Raw genomic sequence first — 22,472 nt, forward strand, 5'->3', positions numbered from 1 at the left:
AATAATATAATAATATTAATTATATATTATATATTACATGTAATATTATTAATAATATTACAATATATAGATATAGTACAATATGGTAATTTATTGCCAGTATTGTGCTATGCTAATAATATAATATTGTATGTAAATTTAATTTGTAAGCCGCTCTGAGTCCCCTTTGGAATGAGAAGGGCGGGATATAAATGTATTAAATAAATAAATATATTTTTCTAGTGATTTCATGAAAAAAATCTGGTTTCCTCAGCATCTGTTTCGACAGGCTTTTGAGTTCTGTTGTTGATGTTTTAAAATGTGCTTTTAGGATGTTTTTAAGATGTTTTTTAAAGATGTTTTTAAGATGTTTATTAAATTGTTGATTTTAGCCGGTTCTTGTAAGCCGCTCCGAGCCCTAGGGGAGTGGTGGCATATAAGTTTGAAAAATAAATAAATAAATAAATAAATAAATAATGCTGAAGGGTAAAATATGCTATAGAAATTCATTAGGATGAGTGCCTCTCACGTTCAGTAAAATAGGAATCCTGTTACAACAGGAGGAAATTTTCATTTAAACCAACCTGGATTAAACCAACCAAAAAAATTATTAGAATTGGGAGGAAATCTATAATTTGACTTTATTGTTAGGACAGCTAATCATGTGATTTCTTGAAGATGACAGCAGGGATGTAGAGAAAAAGAACGTTCCAGAGCTCAGGTCTAATAGCTGGGATTGTGGTGCAGGTGATTCAGCGACATTCGGAAATTAAGACAAGGAACAGAGATGGCAAAGATGAATAAAACAAGGTCTTGAAATGGGGAATGAGAACAATTGACTCCTGCATAATTACTCGTATTTACTCAAATCTAATGTGCCATTATGAGGAGCCCCGGTGGAGCAGTGTGTTAAAGCGCTGAGCTGCTGAACTTACAGACCGAAAGGTCCCAGGTTCAAACCCCGGGAGTGGCTGGAGTAGCCGCTGTTAGCCCCAGCTTCTGCCAACTTAGCAGTTCGAAAACATGCCAATGTGAGTAGATCAATAGGTACCGCTCCGGCAGGAAGGTAAAGGCGCTCCATGCAGTCATGCCGGCCACATGACCTGGAGATATCTATGGGCAATGCCAGCTCTTTGGCTTAGAAATGGAGATGAGCACCAGCCCCCAGAGTTGGACATGACTGGACTTAATATCAGGGGAAACCTTAACCTTTACCTAATGTGCCATTAAATCTAATGCGCATCTCAAATTCCAACAACTTGAAACTAAAAAACGGATTTGTTGGCAAATGTAAAGCGCAGCAGCAAAAAGTTCACTCTTTGTAATTTGACCAAAAATGTACATGTTAACAGCTGCTGTGCACTTAACTTCCAAATTTAAAAACAAAAGTGTTAGAATACCAAAGTTTTTAGAGATGGGGGGGGAAAACAAATAAGTAGATAGCCTTTCCTTCAAGGTGCCTCTACTGCCTTAGCTTCCATGGAAACTATGCCAGTGGTTTCTAACCAGTGGTCTGTGCACCACCAGTGGTCCCCAAGAACGAAAATATGGTCTGAGGCTTCACCGTTGCTACACCATTGCAATGAGAGTGACTGGTCCCTCTTATAGTTCTGAGGCACGAAAGGCATGACAACAAGCCTCCTGACTGCTGCTTCTCCTCCTCTTACATCCCACTGAGCAGAGTCATTCCATTTGGTGCCTAGAAGCGGGGGTGCCTTGAGGTCTTCATTTTCAGACCTGTTCCTGGGGTTATTTGGGGTGCTGATTCAGAAAATTACATTGGATAGACCACATCAGCTTTAGATTATGAAATATGGTTTTCTGTGGGCAAGCAGATGACGACAACTGGATAGCATATGTTTTGTATCAGAAACTAGAGCTGATGTGGTCTATCCAATGCAATTTTCTGAATCAGCACCCCAAATAACCAAACTGAATCTGAAGTTGATCAAAAACTGATTCGTAACCCTTTTGGTACTAATGTTGGAGAGTGGTCCCCGGTCAAAAAAAGGTTGGGAACCACTGGTCTATGCTGTATAAGAAATGTATCTGGACACCACTTGAACTCCTTAGAATCATAGAATCATAGAATAGTAGAGTTGGAAGAGACCTCACGGGCCATCCAGTCCAACCCCCTGCCAAGAAGCAGGAAATCGCATTCAAAGCACCCCCGACAGATGGCCATCCAGCCTCTGCTTAAAAGCCTCCAAAGAAGGAGCCTCCACCACAGTCCGGGGCAGAGAGTTCCACTGCTAAACAGCCCTCACAGTGAGGAAGTTCTTCCTGATGTTCAGGTGGAATCTCCTTTCCTGTAGTTTGAAGCCATTGTTCCGCGTCCTAGTCTGCAGGGCAGCAGAAAACAAGCTTGCTCCCTCCTCCCTATGACTTCCCCTCACATATTTGTACATGGCTATCATGTCTCCTCTCAGCCTTCTCTTTTGCAGGCTAAACATACCCAGCTCTTTAAGCCACTCCTCATAGGGCTTGTTTTCCAGACCCTTGATCATTTTAGTCATCCTCCCAGCTTGTCAACATCTCCCTTCAACTGTGGTGCCCAGAATTGGACACAGTGTGATTCCAGGTGTGGTCTGGCCAAGGCAGAATAGAGGGGAGCCGGACTTCCCTGGATCTAGATGCTATACCCCTATAGATGCAGGCCAGAATCCCATTGGCTTTCTTAGCAGCCGCATCACATTGCTGGCTCATGTTTAACTTGTTGTCCACAAGGACTCCAAGATCTTTTTCACGTCAGTTTTGGCTAAACAATTAAACCCAAAAAAGATGCACATTAGATTCAAGTAAATACGGTAATTGAAGCACTTTCTTCATAACCACCTCCCATTTTTTTCATTATTTACTTTACACCATAGAATTGTCTGGAGAACCTAGAGAATGTCTAGAGAAGACATATTTTGTTGGATATGGCTAGGTGGAACGGCAGGTGCCTGTCTCGCTGGCACAAGCGTTGTACTGTATATCTACTTTGCATTCACTGCTCAGCCTTTGAGCAGTTCTGAAAAACAGGAAAAGCAAATATCTTCTTTAAGAACCACCTAGTAACTACGAGTAAAAATCAGAACTACTTCAGTACTACAGTAGAGTCACACTTATCCAACATAAACGAGCCGGCAGAACGTTGGATAAGCAAATATGTTGGATAATAAGGAGAGATTAAGGAAAAGCCTATTAAACATTAAATTAGGTTATGATTTTACAAATTAAGCACCAAAACATCATGTTATACCACAAATTTGACAGAAAAAGTAGTTCAATACACAGTAATGCTATGTAGTAATTACTGTATTTACGAATTTAGCACCAAAATATCACGATGTATTGAAAACATTGACTACAAAAATGTGTTGGATAATCCAGAACGTTGGATAAGCGAGTGTTGGATAAGTGAGACTCTACTGTATAAGAAATTACACTATGGCATTCAAGCACACAACCTTTTCTGCATACAACTGCACTGAATTTCACATTTCTTGTACTTTCCTTAAAAGTTATTTTTAATTGCAATAATTACCATATACTAGAAAGATCTGCATACAGAAGGAAGAATGTTAGCTCCAAGCTTTTTGGTGATTGATAAATTAATTAATAAATATTAAAAAAAAATAACGAGAGACTTTCAAGATCGTATTGTTATGATATGTGTAAAGATGCCTGTGAAAGAATGTGTATAGGAGCAAAATTGTACACAAGCTGCTACAGTTATTCTGAGTGCTTTATTCCCTCAGCCAATTATGAACATTATGCAAAGTATTAATATCTAATTTTAATTTGCTCAATATTCCCATGAACGATAAAAAGTCTAATTAAGGCATCTGTACAAAAAGCCATTGGCAGTAATTTCAGAGAATAATAGAGAACAACCAGGTAGTCTTTTTAAATGCAGGTTGCAAATTAATTGATATCTTAATTATACTTTAGTACCAAGATTAATAGATTGAAGCAGAGCTCAAAACACCTAGACTATTAAAATAAAAGAAGGCATAAAAAATGTTGCTTTTCTAAAGGTTTTCCTCTGAATCTGACATCTTCAAAGGATGGTCAGGGGCTGTGATAGAACTGGAACAAATAAATATTAATAGTGGATCTGTTGTAATCTCCCTTCTCCACCGTCCCCAATCCCAAATTCCACAATATCTAGGAAATGTCTTTAAGTTAAAGTTCATACTACTAGAATATGCCGGACAACCATGATAATTCATATCCAAGAGCTGAAATTACTAAACACTTGACACAGATATTTTTATATAAATGACGGTACTTCTCCAGCAAAGACATTCCCAATCAACTCCCTGTTGTTGCACTATATTCAAAAAGTTCCAGTTTGTTGTACTCCAGGCCTGGAAACATCTATGACCACTGCACCACACAAGAGTCCAGGAATGTAAACAAATCTATATATATAAAAGGGTAATGAAATTTCGGCCTAGGACAAAACAACAAAACTACACATCCCAGAAACACTAAACTTGGCAGCACAACCCCTCATCCATGCTTCTACGTTCATACAACAAAAAGAAAAGAAAAATAAAGTCCTAATTAGAGGGAGAGGAATAATTGTTTTTATCCGATTGCTGCCAGTTAGACGGCTAAACTCCACCCACTTGGTCTGCTGTCAGTTAGAAGGCTAAGCTCCACCCACTTGGTCTCCTAGCAACCCACTCAGCCCAGGGCCACTTCAATCAGGCCTCTTCCACACTGCCTATAAAATGAGATTATCTGATTTCAACCGGATTATATGGCAGCATAGACTCAAGATGGGCACCAACCCCTAGAGTCAGACATGACTGGATTTAATGTCAGGGGAAAACCTTAGCCTTTACCTTAACTACCACCAATTCCTCAATACTTTATTTCCCATACCGCCATACTTCGCCACAGCAACACGTGGCCAGGCACAGCTAGTGGCATATAAAATCAGGAATAAGAAAGAAAGATATATAATCCAAAAAGATTTAGTAAAAGGTGAGAACCAAATAATAATTCAAATGTCTCATAAAGTTCCAAAGGTGACAAAGTCCAGGAACAGCCAGGAATCTTAGATGCAGCATAAATCCACAATCAGAAAGATATAATTAGTAAGACTTGAACAGAAGTATGTGAACAGGAACATAGAAAACTTCCAGAATATATCAAATCCAAAATCAAAGCTTGACTTGAACCAGGAACAAGAGAACTCAGGATTAGCTTTTTACTCTAACACAGCGTTGCTTGAACTGACCGTAAGTTAAACGACTTGTTGCTTAATAGACACCCATGAAATCATTCCGTTTCCCATGAATTTCTTTCACCACTTTCCCACGTAATCTCTCTGAAAAAGACAATTTTTGGATCTGATTTGTAAACAAAAACTTTTGTTGATTTCCGTAGCTGCAGGTGGTTCCCAGGGGAACCCTCCTTATCACTCAGCTTTTCCCTTATCTGCTGTTACTACTTCTGACTCCACTGGATGCCCTTGAGGCCCTACACTTTCCAAACTGGTTTTCTCACAGAGAGAACCGTCATTTCCCAGATTTGGGGGCCCAACACTTTGTGCCACAGGAAAGCTCACAATCATTTCTGAATCATCCACAAAAAAGCTCACAATCCTCTCTACATCGCCAGTTAAACCATCATCCTCTAGTGACTGATCTACAACACTGTTTCTCTTTCCACCTCCCCTCTTTGTCCTTAACTTACTTCAGTTATTGCAAACTGAATTCAAAATGCAAAAGAAGTTTGCACTCAATTAATTTAGCAGCGCAGAGAGTAGGGAGCAAACTCTTATCCTTTCCTGGTTCTGTCTACACAAACAAAACAAATCAACAAAATGTAGACCTGCTACTCTGACATTGTTACTTTTCTTCTCCTGTGTGAATTTTAATATCTTTGCCTGTGTTACACCTCAGATTAGCTTCACCTTGCAATATACACCAAACTGCACACAGGTTGAAGTCTTTTTAGTTTATTAGAAAATAAAAGACAAAAAGGTTCTTTAAAAGTGAAAGTAAAGTTCCAAAAGAAGGTTGCAAAATATAGTCTTAGAGAATAGTTCCATAAATCACAAGGAATAAGCAGGGTCCCAGTAGAGCAGGGGTCCCCAAACTTTTTAAACAGGGGGCCAGTTCACGATCCTTCAGACCGTTGGAGGGCCGGACTATAGTTGGCCACCAAGCAATAATATTTAATAATAATTAATAACAACAACAACAACAACAACAACAACAACAAAGAGGGTTGGAAGAGACCCCTTGGGCCATTTAGTCGAATCCTCTTCTGCCTTTGTGCACTGAAAGCACAAGCAAAGCACCCCTGACAGATGGCCACTCAGCCTCAATGTTATTAATAATAATAATAATAATAATAATAATAATAATAATAATACTAAAGAGGGTTGGAAGAGACCCTTTGGGCCATTGAGTCCAATCCCCTTCTGCCTTTGTGCACCGAAAGCACAAGCAAAGTACCCCTGACAGATGGCCACTCAGCCTCAATGTTAATAATAATAATAATAATAATAATAATAATAATACTAAAGAGGGTTGGAAGAGACCCTTTGGGCCATTGAGTCCAATCCCCTTCTGCCTTTGTGCACCGAAAGCACAAGCAAAGTACCCCTGACAGATAGCCACTCAGCCTCAATGATAATAATAATAATAATAATAATAATAATAATAATAATAATAATAATAAAGAGGGTTGGAAGAGACCCCTTGGGCCATTGAGTCCAATCCCCTTCTACCTTTGTGCACCAAAAGCACAAGCAAAGCACCCCTGACAGATGGCCACCCAGCCTCAATGTTAATAATAATAATAATAATAATAATAATAATAATAATAATAATAATAATGGTTGTAAGAGAAGAGACCTCTTGGGTCATTTAGCCCAACCCCCTTCTGCCCTTGTGCCGTGGGGGCCGGATAAATAGCTTCGATGGGCCGCATCCGGCCCCGGGCCTTAGTTTGGGGACCCCTGCAGTAGAGCATGACAAAGTCCCAAAAAACATGAATACATGAGCTGCAAGATAATCCAGGAAAACGAGAGCTTGCTTCTTGGTAGAACGAAACGTTGCTTTGACAAAGGTTTGTCTCCAAACACATTGCTTTAATACCCTTTGCAAAGCATGAAAGCATTTCTCTAGCCTCTAACCTCCCTCTTGTTAGCAATTCTCACACTCCTCCGAACCCTTAATTCCAAACGGTCAGCTTGATCTAATGATTCCGTTTCATCAAGGTCAGCCGGCTCATTAGCCTCATTATCAGACTGAGAACTTTCCTCCTTTTCCAAGTCAATGTGCACCTGGCTAGTTTCAGTATGAGCAACATCATTCCTTTTGTGGGAAAATAAACTTGCACTCTCTCTTCCTCATCTTCTACAACAAGGACATTTTGAACCTGATTCTGAACCTGAATCCCATCATCCTCATCAGAGACAATCTGAGGTTCCAGCTGAGTCACAACAGCCTGATGAAAAAGCTAGCAGGGTTTCAAAAGCTTTCATTGTGTATTTGGTGCCTTTTGGCTGGCCCAATAAAGATGTCATTGCTTCGTGGATTTTGTTGTGCTTTGTTGCGTGGTCAACACAGTTACTCCTGAATAAACTGTGTGTTCCCAGTATGAGACCAAATCTGCTATGGCATATGCTGAATCCCCTGCGTTAAAAAGTGGAGTATAGTTGGGGATGAAAGAAATAAAAAAACACAAAGTGACTGGCTCAGCTCCTCACAATCAACCAATGAATCAATTAATCCTTCGACTGACACCCTGCTTCTTGTCTTTCAGACCATAACTCGCTCTGTAGGGGTCTTCCTCAAAGTGAGGCAACGTGGTTGGAATGCTTAGGAGAATCACCAGGTTGCAAAACCTTTGCTTTGGGAGGTCCCTTCTTCATAGCAAGGCATTGGGAGTAGAATGGGCCTGGAGATTACTTAGAGCTTAGACTAGTGGTTCCCAAACTTATTTGGCCTACCGCCCCCTTTCCAGAAAAAATATGACTCAGCGCCCCCTGGAAAGGGGGGCGTGGCTTAGAGGGGTGGGTGTGGCTCATGCTCAAGAGGGCGGGGCTGAGCCTCTCTCCTAGTCTAAGATGCAGGGCTGGGAGGGGAGGTGGGCGGGGCCACAAATGGGCAGCCAGGACTGGGGTGGGCAGAGTTACGAGCTCTGAGACAGGGCTGAGCTTCTATCCCTGTCCTGTGGCACCTGCCAGCCTCCTGGTGGGCGCTGGAGCGATCCAGGGGGGCAGTGATGGCACCTATTAGGACATGGGGGCGGGGCCAGAGGAGGGGCGGGGCCTCTTCCCAAGTGCCGGAGACAGGGCTGAGCACCTGAGGCGCCTATTAGGACACACAGGGGGCGGAGCTAGAGGAGTGAGCGTGGCTTCTTCCCAAGAGCCCGAGACAGGGCTGAGAATCTATATCTTTCCTGAGGCACTTGTTGGGACACAGGGGGCAGAGCTAGGGAAGGGGGAGGGGCCTCCTTCCAAGAGCCCAAGACAGGGCTGAGCATCTATACCTCTCCTGAGAGGCCTTTTAGGACTAAGGGGCGGGGCTAGGGGCAGGGGCAGGGCCTCTTCCGAAGAGCATGAGACAGGGCTGAGCCTCTGTATACCTCCCCTGAGGTGCTTGTTAGAACACGGGGGCGGGGTATAGAGGTTCAGCCCCGTCAGGCACTTGGGAAGAGGCCCCGCCCCCTCCTCTAGCCCCGCCCCCTGTGTCCAGGACAGGGATAGAAGCTCAGCCCTGCCTCAGAACTCGTAACTCCCCCTCCCAGTCCCAAATCTTGGACTAGGGGAGAGGCTCAGCCCCGCCCTCTTGAGCAGGAGCCACACCCACCCCTCTAAGCCACGCCCCCTTTCCAGTGGGCGCTGAGTCATATTTTTTCTGGAAAGGGGGCGGCAGGCCAAATAAGTTTGGGAGCCACTGTAGTAGGGCAACTTGCATTGCCCTTGCTTCTGAAACAAGAAAGACACACCGTTCCTGATACGGCTCGCAACGTCTCCATTCAAAGAAATCCAGTCTTCTCAGCATGAAATGACTATTGAATCTATCATGGCACATCTCCAAAGGTACTGGTGCATGCTGTTGAAGACCATAATGGCAAAAGGACACGTGTTACTCACTAGGATGTCGACAACAGTCCAGTGTCTCCAGAAGCGGAACTTTGGTTTTGCTCTGTTCGGGGCGTCCGGATCCACCATGATGAGAATGTATCTCTTACTCTGCAAAATATACACCAAAGATAATCTTATCAAGCCATTCAGCATCTTTCAAAGCTGGGAATTTTCCATTTGTGTACAGACAAGAGCAAAAAGCAGATTAGCATTTTTTATGCAACTTTCTTTTGGTTACCTATAAAATTTACTATTAGTCTTTAGTTTGAATTTGGGGGCAAAGGGAACATCTGGAACAGAAAAATAAATTATAGAGAATAAACATTATAATTAATGCCGATGTACCTAATATGTTGTTTTCATTTAGTTGTTTTCATATAGTAAATTGTTGCCCATCTGCTCAGTGGTTTATTATTTCTGGATACTAGTTATGATCAGCCTTTCATTATTAAAACCCCTACATTTTTTGAAACAAAAGAATTGTAGCAACAGGTTAAACTATTTGAGTTCTACCCCTAAGGTAAAGGTAAAGGTTTCCTCTGACATTAAGTCCAGTCGTGTCCGACTCTGAGGGTTGGTGCTCATCTCTATTTCTAAGCCGAAGCGTCGGCGTTGTTCATAGACACCTCCAAGGTCATGTGGGTGGCATGACTGCATGGAGTGCCGTTACCTTCCTGCCGGAGCGGTAGCTATTGATCTACTCACATTTGCATGTTTTCGAACTGCTAGGTTGGTAGAAGCTGGGGCTAACAGCGAGCGCTCATTCTGCTCCCCTGATTCGAACCTGGGACCTTTTGGTCCGCAAGTTCAGCAGCTCAGCGCTGAACTGGAGGCCCCTCATTCTACCTCTAAGGATAAATTAATACAAATTAATCTGGACTTGGAGCAATTAATCCGAAAACCAGATGCACATTATAATGATTAAGAATGTCTTTTATTGGAGATATAGCAATGTCTAGGTCCACTGCGGGAAAAGCACACTGTCATCTGCATATATGTTAATTGAATGCTCCTTTTTGCAAGGTTTAAAGCCTTTAATGTGTGGACATTTTCTCACTATTCTTGCCAATGGTTTAAGAGCAATTACAATTGACAGTGAGGGTGGGAGCAACCCTGAAGGATGCCTATTGAGAGATAACATGGCCAAGGACATTGATATGATAAGATTTATGCCCAGTTAATTTTAAGTGCAATGGCTCAAAGCTATGGAAACTTGGGAGTTGTAGGTTTACAAGGTCTTAAGCGGTCTCTGCCAAAGAGTTCTGGAGCATTATGAAACAATAACAACAACAACAACAACAACATGTTGTTGTAGGCTTTCACTGCCAGGATCACAGGGTTGTTGTGTGTTTTCCAGGTAGTGTGGCCATGTTCTAGAAGTATTCTCTCCTGACGTTTCACCCACATCTATGGCAGGCATCCTCAGAGGTTGTGAGGTACCGTATATACTCAAGTATAAGCCGACCCGAATATAAGCCGAGACACCTAATTTTACCACAAAAAAACTGGGGAAACATTGACTCCAGTATAAGCCGAGAGTGGTAAATTTCAGAAATAAAAACAGATACCAATAAAATTACATTAATTGAGGCATCAGTAGGTTAAATGTTTTTGAATATTTACATAAAGCTCTAATTTAAGATAAGATGGTCCAACTCTGATTAATCATTATTATCATCTTCTTCAATGTAAATGTGCTTATGTATCCTTTTAATAATAATAGAGTAAAATATTATGAAATAATAATAATAAAAACAAGAAAATAATACATGTAATAATAAATATAATAATAATAAGATCAGAGTTAAATAATAAATGTATTATTAATAATAATAAAAATCAAGTAAATAAATGTAATAGTAGCAACAATAATAGAGAAAAATAATAAATGTAATAATACCAATAATAATAAAGAAAAATAATAAATGCACCATGCACCATATATTCTCAAGTATAGGTAAGGTAAAGGTTTTCCTGGACATTAAGTCCAGTCATGTCTGACTCTGGGGGTTGGTGCTCATCTCCATTTCTCAGCCGAAGAGCCGGCGTTGTCCATAGACACCTCCAAGGTCATGTGGCCGGCATGACTGCATGGAGCGCTGTTACCTTCCCACCGGAGCGGTACCTATTGATCTACTCACATTGGCATGTCTTCAAACTGCTAGGTTGGCAGGAGCTGGAGCTAACATCGGGCGCTCACTCCACTCCCCGGATTTGAACCTGGGACCTTTCTGTCTGCAAGTTCAGCAGCTCAGCGCTTTAACGCACTTCACCACCGGGGTATATTTGGGTATAAGCTGACCCAAATATAAGCCAACCAGGACCCTCACCCGAGTATAAGCCAAGGGGGGCTTTTTCAGTCTTAAAACAAGGCCTGAAAAACTAGGCTTATACTTGAGTATATACAGTATATTATCCAAGCTAGTAATTCAATAAAGAAAGCAAACCTGATAAGAATTGGAAATCAGATGCTCATAGACAGTGGCAAAGTTTTTTTTTTCCAAATGCATTGTGATGTGAGGAAAGGGGAATGGCTGGTTACCATTTCTGTACCCTCACTACATGCCCATAGTTCCTTCTCATATATCCATGCTGAATTTCTGTCCTGCCAGCCATGCTGAAATGTCTAACACTAGACCTTAAACACAAAAATATTTTGAAATGACCATGAGGTTGATGTATTGTGTTGCAGGGAGGGAGCGGCTGGAAACTTACAACGAACAATGTGAAGGAATTTGATTTCTAACTTTAGGTGGGTTCTTGGTTTTGCAATGCTTTGCGAATCTCTCGCTTCTGCGTTGCTGCCCAGCTGGTGGGAACAGAACGTGTAGTCATGGGACTGTCATCGTGTGCTGTCCAGGTTAACATGTAGCATTTCTATTACTATTAACAGACTTTCTGCTCCTCACTCCATCTGTTCTTCTAAATAATTGCAGTTGTACAGACCATGTCTTCACTGCAGGCAGGCTCTAGGGAGAGGATAGTGCTTTTAGGCACAAAAAAAGTGTTAAAAAATAACAGCAAACACGAATATAGAGCGCAAGTGAAGTTAACAGCAGGCTTGGTTTCAGTACAGATTGTCATCTATAAAAGCAGCATTACACACGGATTCAGGGTGGTCAGAGGAGACGATGAAACAGAAGAGGGGACGGCAACCTGGAGTCAATGGGGGGTTTGCTCCATCTCTGAGTATCAAAAGTCTCATTCATCAATTGCATTGCTCAAAGCCTGCAAGGGTTGTTTATTATTGCAAATAATTTTCAACCCAGAGGTTGAACAGATTGGTTGAACTGAGCTATGGACAAGTCACTCCGTAAAAAAGGAAAAGACCAAAAAATCGCATAATAATAATAATAATAATAATAATAATAATAATAATAATAATAATAATAACAATAACAACAACAATAAATAACGTCAAGGTGGCACCTGCGAGAGGGTATGAAATTTAACATATCTATCTTGTTTGCTGTGTCATAATAAAATAATAATAATAATAATAATAATAATAATAATGATAATCCTAGACACTTGGGAAGTGTTCGACGTGTGATTTGTGATACGAAATCCAGCATATCTATCTTGTTTGCTGTGTCATAATAAAATAATAATAATAATAATAATAATAATAATAATAATAATAATAATAATAAAAGAACTTCAAAGACTCTGGCAGAAACCAGTACAGGTGGTCCCAGTGGTGATCGGCACACTGGGTGCCATGCGAAAAGATCTCAGCCGGAATTTGGAAACAATAGTCATTGACAAAATTACAAACTGCCAACTGCAAAAGGCCACCCTACTGGGATCGGCTCGCATCATCCGAAAATACATCACACAGTCCTAAACGCTTGGGAAGTGTTCGACTTGTGATTTTGTGATATGAAATCCAGCATATCTATCTTGTTTTCTGTGTCAGACTATGTAGTTGTATCAATAATAATAATAATAATAACAATAACAACAACAACAACTTAATTTTTATGCCCTGCCTCTATCTTCCCACAGGGATTCGGGGCGGCTAACATGGGACCAAGCCCAAATTTCACAATAAACAAATTATAAGTATATTCACGATAAAAACAACATTAACATAATGGTATGAAGCCACAAATGTGTACATTTGCAATTCACCACGCAAGAAGGGCACGTATAAGCTAAGATCTAGCTTTCATCCCCAAAGTAACAATATCCTGGGTTGCTGTGAGTTTTCCAGGCTGTATGGCATTGTTCCCCAATTTTAGGAACTTCTCGAAAAACAAAACAGGACCTTTGCCGAAACAGCATGTGTTTTTCCCGATTTGCACACTCCTATTGGACAGCCCTTAGGGTCTTTTCCAACTCTTATGTTTCCACTTCTTATCTTAAAAAAATCAATTGGTATAGCGATTTCTATCGAGCTGTGGTAGTGCAATGAGTTAAACCACTAAGCTGCAGAACTTGCAGACTGGAAGGTCGGCGGTTCAAATCTGCAGGATGGGGTGAGCTCCCATCATTAGCTCCAGCTTCTGCCAGCATAACATAACAACACCAGAAAACTCAGAAAAAATGGAAGCACCCACGCAAGAATAATAATAATAATAATAATAATAATAATAATAATAATAATAATATAATTGTTTTCTCCCTAAACAATACAAATAACCTATAAAACCCAGCTTTGCAATAATGTATTATTATTATTTTATTATGACACAGCAAACAAGATAGATATGCTGGATTTCGTATCACAAAATCACAAGTCAAACACTTCCCAAGTGTCTAGGACTGTGTGATGTATTTTCGGATGATACGTGCAAATCCCAGCAGGGTGGCCTTTTGCAGTTGGCAGATCATAATTTTGTCAATGTCTATTGTTTCCAAATGCCGGCTGAGATCTTTTGGCAGGACACCCAACGTGCCGATCACCACCGGGACCACCTGCACTGGTTTCTGCCAGAGTCTTTGAAGTTCAATCTTGAGGTCCTGATAACGGCAGAGTTTTTCCTGTTGTTTTTCGTCAATGCGACTGTCACCTGGGATGTCAACATCAATGATCCAAAGCTTGTTCTTTTCCACCATTGTGATGTCTGGTGTGTTGTGTTCCAGAACTTTGTCAGTCTGGATTCGGAAGTCCCACAGTATCTTTGCGTGCTCATTCTCCAATACTTTTGCAGGTTTGTGATCCCACCAATTCTTTACTGCAGGGAGGTGGTACTTGAGGCATAAGTTCCAATGAATTATTTGGGCCATTATTATTATTATTATTATTATTATTATTATTATTATTATTATTATTATTATTATATACTCTATAACGGTGCTCCATGCCGGCCACATGGCCTTGGAGGTGTCTATGGACAACGCCGACTTTTTGACTTAGAAATGGAGGTGAGCACCATCACCCAGAGTCAGACATGACTAGACTTCATGTCAAGGAAAATCCTTTACCTTTACTATAGCGATTTCTAGTCCAAGGATGGACCAGTGATGGGAAAAAGCAAGCACGTGTACTATATTGCATTACTTGTATTATCTTTTCCCCAAAGTGGGGTTTAATGGCAGCTTGCAAGATATAAAGGAACACAAGTAAAAACATGTGTAGCTAAAACATACCAAAAGTCATGTTTAAAATAGCATTGTACTGTTGACAGAATTAAAACCATTTGAAACATCAATTGAAGGGCAAACAACCCATTTTTTTTATAAAACAATCTGTTCCCAAACGCCTGCTGGAACAAAAAAAAAAGTCTTCCTAGTGAAAGGACAGCAGGGAAGGAGCTTCTCCAACCTCCTTAGCAAAAGACTTCCAGACCCTGGGGAGGAATCACTACGGAAGTCCTTTGTCACACTGCCACCAAATGTGGTTATACGTGTGACAGGATTAAGAGGAGCCGACTTTCTGCGCAGCTGTCAAAGTAAACTGTATTGCAAATAAAAAAAATATTATAGCGTGTGACAAAGAAGCTTAATCTCAACTAAAAACCAGTGCCTTCATACATGATTCACAAAACAAAAACAGTCTATATAACGGAGTCTCAGAAAACTGTATTTTGTGTGTGTCAAGAATGACTTGAGAAACTGCAAGTCGCTTCTGGTGTGAGAGAATTGGCTGTCTGCAAGGACGTTGCGCAGGGGATGTCTGGATGTTTTGACCATCCTTGTCGTAGGCTTCTCTCATGTTCCCGCATGGAGCTAGAGCTGATAGAGGGAGCTCATCCACACTCTCCCCAAGTTGGATTCGAACCTGGCAGCCTTCGGTCAGCAACCCAACCTTCAAGTTACATGGCTCTAACCCACTGCACCACCGGGAGCAGGATGATGATGATGATGATGATTATATTTATATAATATTTATTCATAGTATATTTCTTTATAGCCCGCAGAGGGTATACTAGAGAGGAAATGCAGCACAGAATTGGTAAAGAAAGCAGTACAAGAATATCTGGCTAATCTAAATGAATTCAAGTCCGGGCTGTGGCGCAGCTGGTTAGTAGCCAGCTGCAATAAATCACTACTGACCGAGAAGTCATGAATTCGAATCCAGTCTGGGTCAGAGTGAGCTCCCGACCATTTAATAGTCTAGCATGCTGTGGACCTCTGCAGCCCAAAAGACAGTTGCATCCGTTGAGTAGGATATTTAGGTACCGCTTTATTCAGGGAGGCATAAAATAAAATAAAAAATAGCCCCTGCTCGTTGTTGACCTAAGCAACCTGAAAGATAGTTGCATCTATCAAGTAGGAAATTTAGGTACCACTTATATGTGGGGAGGCTAATTTACGACAACATAAAAATCATCCAGCTGCCGTTGGAATGAGGAAGTTGCCGTTGCAGTGGATGATGAAGCAGCTGCTCGCCCTGTGGCCAGAATCAAGCATACCCTCAGGAAGCTGGAGAAGGTTTAAATTGCCTTTGCGTCTGTCTCTGTCTCTGTTCTATGTTTATATGGCATTGAATGTTTGCCTTATATGTGTACAATGTGATCTGCCCTGAGTCCCCTTTGGGGTGAGAAGGGAGGAATATAAATACTGTAAATAAATAAATAAATAAATTTACGACACCATGGAGCTGGAGCTGACAGAGGGAGCTCATCCATGCTCTCCCTGTGTTGGATTCGAACTGGCAACCTTCAGGTCATCAGTCCTGCCAGCACAAGGGTTTAACCCACTGCGCCACCGGGGGCTCCAGTAGGCTGTTAGAAATTGTGGGAGCTAAAGTCCAAAATACCTGGAGGAGGGCCAAAGTTTGCCCATGCATGGTGTAGATGTACCCTAGATTCACTATATGACAAGAAACTTTGGAAATGGAAGAGTAGCCTTTCATTTCTACCCATTTGCTATATACCCTATATACTCGAGTATAAGCCAACCCGAATATAAGCACCTAATTTTACCACAAAAAAACTGGGAAAACATTGACTCCAGTATAAGCCGAGATACCAATAAAATTACATTAATTGAGGCCTCAGTAGTTTAAATGTTTTTGAATCTTTACATCAAACTGTAATTTAAGATATGACTGTTCAACTCTGATTAAATCATTATTTAAATCTTCTTCAATGTAAATGTGCTTATGTATCCTTTTAATAATAATAGAGCGAAATAATAAATGTAATAATAATAATAATAATAAATGCAGTAAAATAATAAATGTAATAATAGAGTTAAATAATAAATGTATTCATAAAAATAGAGTAAAATAAATGTAAAAGTAACAACAATAATAGAGTAAAATAATAAATGTAATAGGAGCCCCGGGGGCGCAGTGTGTTAAAGCACTGACCTGCTGAACTTGCAGACCGAAAGGTCGCAGGTTCAAATCCTGGGAGCGGAGTGAGCACCCGCTGTTAGCTCCAGTTTCTGCCAACCTAGCAGTTCGAAAACATGGCAATGTGAGTAGATCAATAGGTACCGCTCTGGCGGGAATGTAACGGCGCTCCATGCAGTCATGCCAGCCACATGACCTTGGAGGTGTCTACGGACAACGCTGGCACTTCGGCTTGGAAATGGAGATCAGCACCAACCCCCAGAGTCAGACATGACTGGACTTAATGTCAGGGGAAAACTTTACCTTTAATAAATGTAATAATAATAATTAATAGAGTAAAATAATAAATGTAACAATACCAATAATAATAGAGAAAAATAATAAATATACCATATATACGTGAGTATAAGCCGACCTGAATATAAGCCCACCAGGACCCTCACCCGAGTATAAGCTGAGGAGGTTTTTTTTTCAGTCCTAAAAAAGGGCTGAAAAACTAGGCTTATACTCGAGTATATACAGTAATTTGAAAAACCAAGACCAAGACCCCAAAATTACTGCCAAAGTTGCTAGCTTTTGTGCAGCAGCGATAGCTTGTCGGTGCAAGATGTTGCCAAGATTTTAGTAGGTTTTAATATTTACTTCAGCATTTACCTTTGTCATTTTAGCATATAAATGTTTTATATCATTTTAACTACCACGTTCAATACTGTGTTTTAACCTTGTTCTTCACTGTGTTTCTTAATATCTAATTCCATATGTTTCTACACTATTCTGATGCTTGTACATTTTTTGTTGCTGGTCATTGACTGTAATATATATATATATATATATATATATATATATATATATATATATATATTAGGGTTGTCCAAATTTTCGTTATGTTTCTCGTTTCGTAATTATTTCGGATTGTTCTCGTTTTTTGAAACGAGTATTGAAACGTTTTTCCTGGGCGCAACTGGCAATGTAATTCGAACCATCGTTGGCCCATTCTCTAATTGTTTCTTAAAATTTTTGTTAAATTTTTTCCTTCCAATTTTTTTTAAAATATTTTTTTTTAAAAAAAAATAATTTTTTTTTGTTTCTGCAACCTAACATGAATGCGAGCCTAGCGCAGCCTAACATGGCTACCGCTCCCTGGCCAATCAGAGACTTCCACGATGGCTGAAAAAGGTGGGGGCTAGCGTCCTCCGCGTCCACGTGGAGGATCTCTATAAAAATCCCCTCCCCAACTGAGCCAAGCCATTCTGGGCTAGGATACCGAGGAGAGAGGGTGGTTCGCGCACGCTGGGAAGCTGCTTGCTTGCTTGGGGGAGAGAGGGCTAAGTGACTGTTCTGGCTATAGGGGGTAGAGTGTCTGTCTGTTGTTGCTGGTTCGATATTGTGTTTTTTTTGGGGGGAGGGGAAATTGGCTTGGGGCTTGTGGCAGAGTCCTTGCTGTGGCTTTAGAGAACTTTTATTTTCCAAAGGAAGTCTGCGTTCCTGCAAGTGCAGAGCTTGGGGTGCTCTACTTTTCTACTCTAGAGGGAGTCCCTTTGCCTTTCTGTTTTCTTTTTTGGAATTTAGCAATCACCACATCAGCCCTTCTTTGCAATCCTGAAAGGGGGGGGGGACTTGAAAATAATAGTTTCCAAAGAACGTCTGCGTTCCTGCAAGTGCATTGCTTCCCTCCCGCTCCGTTTGTAATCCCAAGCCCCCGGGCTGAGTGTTATTGCAGCAATCACAAAGACACACATTGTTTTCAAACCTAAAGGGTACATTGGAAGAAATAGTTTCCAAAGGACGTGGGGTACTCGCCAAGGCATTGCTTCCCTCACGCTCCATTTCTATTCCCAAGCCTTGGGCTGAGTTTTATTTCTGCAATCACAAAGTCAGACATTGATTTGATTCAATAGAGGGTCCACAGCAATTTATAGTTTCCAAATGACGTTGCCAATCCTGTCAAGGCATTGCTTGGCGTGTGCTGCATTTCTAATCCAAAGTCTACACAAGTGAAGAGGGACTTTTACAGTGATAAGAACCCAATTGAACAGGAAATAAGACTTTCAAACCAGGAACAGGTTTCTTCAAATATTGAAAAATAGTGTATTATAAAAAGTTATGAAAATTCGCCAAAAATCATAGGAGACAGGAAACATTCTGCAATTTGTTGAGCAAAGAGTGTGGAATGTGTTCTCCCACTATACCAAATTTGATGAGAATAGCTCAAGAAATGAGGGCGGGAGACCCCCAGAAAAGTCCCCCCGGTTTCCTGTTTTTTGGCGATTGCACATGCGCGTCCGCCATTTTAGAAACCTTTTAGAAACATTACGAATTTTCGGAAATATCCGAACATTTTGGGTGAAAAATTAAGAAATAATTTCTATATCGAAGAGCCGGCACCCCCTACTTTAGAAACGAGAATTGAAACATTTTTTCCATCGATCGGACAAGCCATATATATATATATATATATATATATATATATATATATATATATAGAACCAGGCATTGTCCAGCCAGTATTTTCTACCTACCTTAACATCTCCATCTGAGAAGCAATAACAGCCACCTAACTGTGCTTCATTGTAAATTTTGAATGATTAATTAGTTAATGTCTGCAGAGTGCTTTGATGATGGAAGTGTTAAGCATCACATTTGAGCTTCTAATTGCTTCTGGATGGGAGAAAGTGCGTATATAATTTGAGTTATTATTGTTAAAGGCATGAGCTGTTCAGATTACCCACAGGTTTGGAAACTTGCTTTGAGCAGGAAGAGACTTTTTGGAGAACGACGACGGGCCAGAGAGTCAGGCAGGGCAGAGAAGAAGGGATTATTGTATAGAGACAGGCGGCGTGAATGGATCCAGGGGAGACGGGGCACTGCAGAAATTAAAGACTTATCCAAATGAAAGCAAATAGGGTGTTAAGTGACACACATGTAGAGCTCATGGTTTCCTAGGTAACAAGTGCACGAGGGAACTGCCATATATGCACCACCTAAGAGCACAGCCGAGCACATATCCGCAACGACTGAACAATGCCAAGGAATGTGTGAAGGCTGAATCTAAAGCTACATTGGTTCCCAAAAAATCAGTCTGGCCAAAGGCATGGTCTAGAATTATATGAAATAAAGGGAAAATATTGCATCACATTCATATGTCATCCCAGGATAATGGTGTCCAATATACCTGAAGTTATAGTATAAGTAACAAAACTTCCCAAAAGCATAATACAAGATGGAGTTGTGTTTGTGTCCAACTGGAAAAACGGGCAAAGGATACAAGTTAGTTAGCAGGTCCTGTATATACTCAAGTATAAGCCTAGTTTTTGTAAGTTTATGTAAGTTAATTTTTAACTGATTTATAGCGTACTAGCTGTGCCCGGCCACGCGTTGCTGTGGCGAAGTATGGTGGTATGGGAAATAAAGTATTGAGGAATTGGTGGTAGTTAAGGTAAAGGGTAAAGTTGTTGAGTCTAGATAATCCAGTTAAAGCAGATAATATAAGATTATAAATGGGTTATATAGCTGTGTGGAAGGGCCTTGAGTCTACACTGCCATTTAATCCAGTTAAAATCTGATAATTTGTATTTTATAGGCAGTGTGGAAGAGGCTTAAGTGAGGCCTAACTCTGCCTGTCCCCTGGGCTGAGTGGGTTGCAAGGAGACAAAGTGGGCAGAGCTTAGCCTTCTAACTGGCAGCCATTGGATAAAAACAATTATTCCTCTCCCTCTAATTAGGACTTTATTTTTCTTTTATTTTTGTTGTATCAACCTAGAGGCGTGGATGATGGGTTGTGTTGTCAATTATCGAGGTTGTGGGGTGTTTAGTTTTGTTGTTTTGGTGGTCGCCAGGATTCCATCACTCTTTTATATATATAGATTGTACAGTTTTTATATGTGTGTTTTATTGTAAGCCGCCCTGAGTCCCCTGTTGGGTGAGAAGGGTGGGATATAAATATTGTAATAAATAAATAATAAATAGTTTTTCAGCCCTTTTTTAGGACTAAAAAAGCCCCCCTCGGCTTATACTCGAGTGAGGATCCTGGTTGGCTTATATTTGGGTCAGCTTATACTCATGAATATATGGTACATTTATTATTTTTCTCTATTATTATTGGTATTATTAAATTTATTATTTTAATCTATTATTGTTGCTACTATTACATTTATTTTACTCTATTTTTATTGTTATTATTAATACATTTATTATTCTACTCTATTTATTATTACATGTATTATTTTCCTGTACTTATTATTATTATTACATGTATTATTTTACTCTATTATTAAAAGGATACATAAGCACATTTACATTGAAGAAGATGAGAATAATGATTTGATCAGAGTTGGACAGTCTTATCTTAAATTTGAGCTTTATGTAAATATTCAAAAACATTTAACCTACTGATGCCTCAATTAATGTAATTTTATTGGTATCTTTTTTTATTTCTGAAATTTACCACTCTCGGCTTATACTTGAGTCAATGTTTTTCCAGTTTTTTGGTGGTAAAATTAGGTGCCTCAGCTAATATTCGGGTCGGCTTATACTCGAGTATATACGGTAATTATAAGAGATACAATACTATTCTTTTCTTCCCTTCCTCCAACATACTCAATTATTTAGAAAACATAAAAGGCATAATTGGTTGACGTGCTAAAATAAAATTATTACTTTTAAAGAAATGCTAGATTCATATCTAGAAGAAGAAAGAGAAGCTGAAAATAAACTATTCTATAAGAGAAGGCTGTAGTTTCTTCCTTTTGAGAAAAGTGACTACGACTACCTTGGAAGAATTTACATTCTCTCCCTCCCAGCACGTAACCCGAAATCCTTTTATATTTGAATAATGCTGTCAAAATTCCTTGGGAAAGGCTTAATTATCAAAATCATGTTTAAAGTGATGCCACTTTATGTTCCAGAGCCTAGATAGGTATCTGCCTGTTCAGAGACAAGGAACTTAGTCAATCGAATTAATAAAGAGAACTCAATGTCTTTTAAAATCGCAACAAGGAAGAGTCAAAAGGCAAGAAGTAGTTTTAACAGGGCCCAATTTTCCAATCCAATTACTCATGCAGTGGAACATGCAGCCTTGTAGCTTCAAAGCCTGGCTGATTCCTGCCAGGGGGAATCTTTCATTGGGAGGTGTTAGCTGGCCCTGATTGTTTCCTATCTGGAATCCCCCTGTTTTCTGAGTGTTGTTCCTTATTTACTGTCCTGATTTTAGAGTTTTTTAATACCTTTAGCCAGATGCCAGAACAGGGGAATATAAAACATTTAGGTCTCTTTGCCTTTTCCCTATTTATCTACTCACAATTGCATGTTTTTGAACTGCTAGGTTGGCCAGAGCTAGCGCTGACAGACGGGAGCTCACCCCATCTCATGAATTTGAACTGCCGATTTTCAGTTCAGCAGCTCAGCAGCACAAGCACTGCAGTAATCCTTATGAGATGTAACTAAGGCATGGACCACCACGGCCAGAGCAAAGGCAGGACCATACAATTAAACAGGAAATAACACTTCCAAACCAGGAACAGGATTTATTTTCCAATGTACAGTAGAATCTCACTTATCCAACACTCGGTTATCCAACGTTCTGGATTATCCAACGCATTTTTGTAGTCAATGTTTTCAATACATCATGATATTTTGGTGCTAAAT

The 22,472-nt window shown here is 40.2% G+C and overlaps 1 protein-coding gene across 6 annotated transcripts in view; it reads right to left on the bottom strand.

Annotated features, from left to right (window-relative positions):
• Window positions 1-22,472, bottom strand: part of pebp4 (phosphatidylethanolamine binding protein 4) — a 343,579-nt gene that overhangs the window by 215,315 nt on the left and 105,792 nt on the right. For all 6 annotated transcript variants that reach the window (XM_062961054.1, XM_062961051.1, XM_062961049.1 and 3 more), the window contains exon 4: window positions 9,092-9,190. In XM_062961054.1, the coding sequence (XP_062817124.1) occupies window positions 9,092-9,190 (99 nt within the window). The remainder of the gene's footprint in view (window positions 1-9,091; window positions 9,191-22,472) is intronic.

This window comes from Anolis carolinensis, unplaced genomic scaffold (genome assembly GCF_035594765.1).
Source record: "Anolis carolinensis isolate JA03-04 unplaced genomic scaffold, rAnoCar3.1.pri scaffold_8, whole genome shotgun sequence".
Classification (NCBI taxonomy): domain Eukaryota; kingdom Metazoa; phylum Chordata; class Lepidosauria; order Squamata; family Dactyloidae; genus Anolis; species Anolis carolinensis.